Source organism: Tupaia chinensis, unplaced genomic scaffold (genome assembly GCF_000334495.1).
Source record: "Tupaia chinensis unplaced genomic scaffold, TupChi_1.0 Scaffold000161_1, whole genome shotgun sequence".
Classification (NCBI taxonomy): Eukaryota; Metazoa; Chordata; class Mammalia; order Scandentia; family Tupaiidae; genus Tupaia; species Tupaia belangeri.
In genome coordinates this window covers 4,752,386-4,752,682 of record NW_006159632.1, presented here as the reverse complement: position 1 = coordinate 4,752,682, position 297 = coordinate 4,752,386, and the positions used below count along the sequence as shown (strand labels likewise).

The 297-nt window shown below is 72.4% G+C and overlaps 1 protein-coding gene across 1 annotated transcript in view; it reads right to left on the bottom strand.

Moving 5' to 3' along the window:
- The window catches only part of CUNH1orf198 (chromosome unknown C1orf198 homolog), a gene marked incomplete in the record, with an annotated part of 36,567 nt that extends 36,277 nt beyond the window's left edge, over nt 1-290 (bottom strand). Inside the window, 1 exon segment of the mRNA XM_014586822.2 lies at nt 12-290. Within this exon segment, the coding sequence (XP_014442308.1) occupies nt 12-283 (272 nt within the window).
- Nucleotides 291-297: the final 7 nt, after the last annotated feature.

Below are 297 nucleotides of genomic sequence, written 5' to 3'. Positions count from 1 at the left end.
GGAGCCCGGGCAAGCGCGCGAGGTCCTCGGGCTCCGCGGGGTCTCGGGGCGCCGGGGCGCGCGGCCCCACCAGGCACCGGTCGATGATCTCGTCCTGCTGCGCGGGCGGCAGGCGCGCCCACTCGGGCCCGTACTTCTCGCGGATCTTCTCTTTGTCCTGCATGATCTTCCTGGCCATGGGGCTCAGCGACGAGAAGTAGGTGAAGCGCTTCCGCTCCCGGTCGTCCAGAGGCCGGTTCCCGCTCATGACCGCCAAGCGCAAGGGCGCGATCGCCGCCGCCATGGACGCCACCCGGG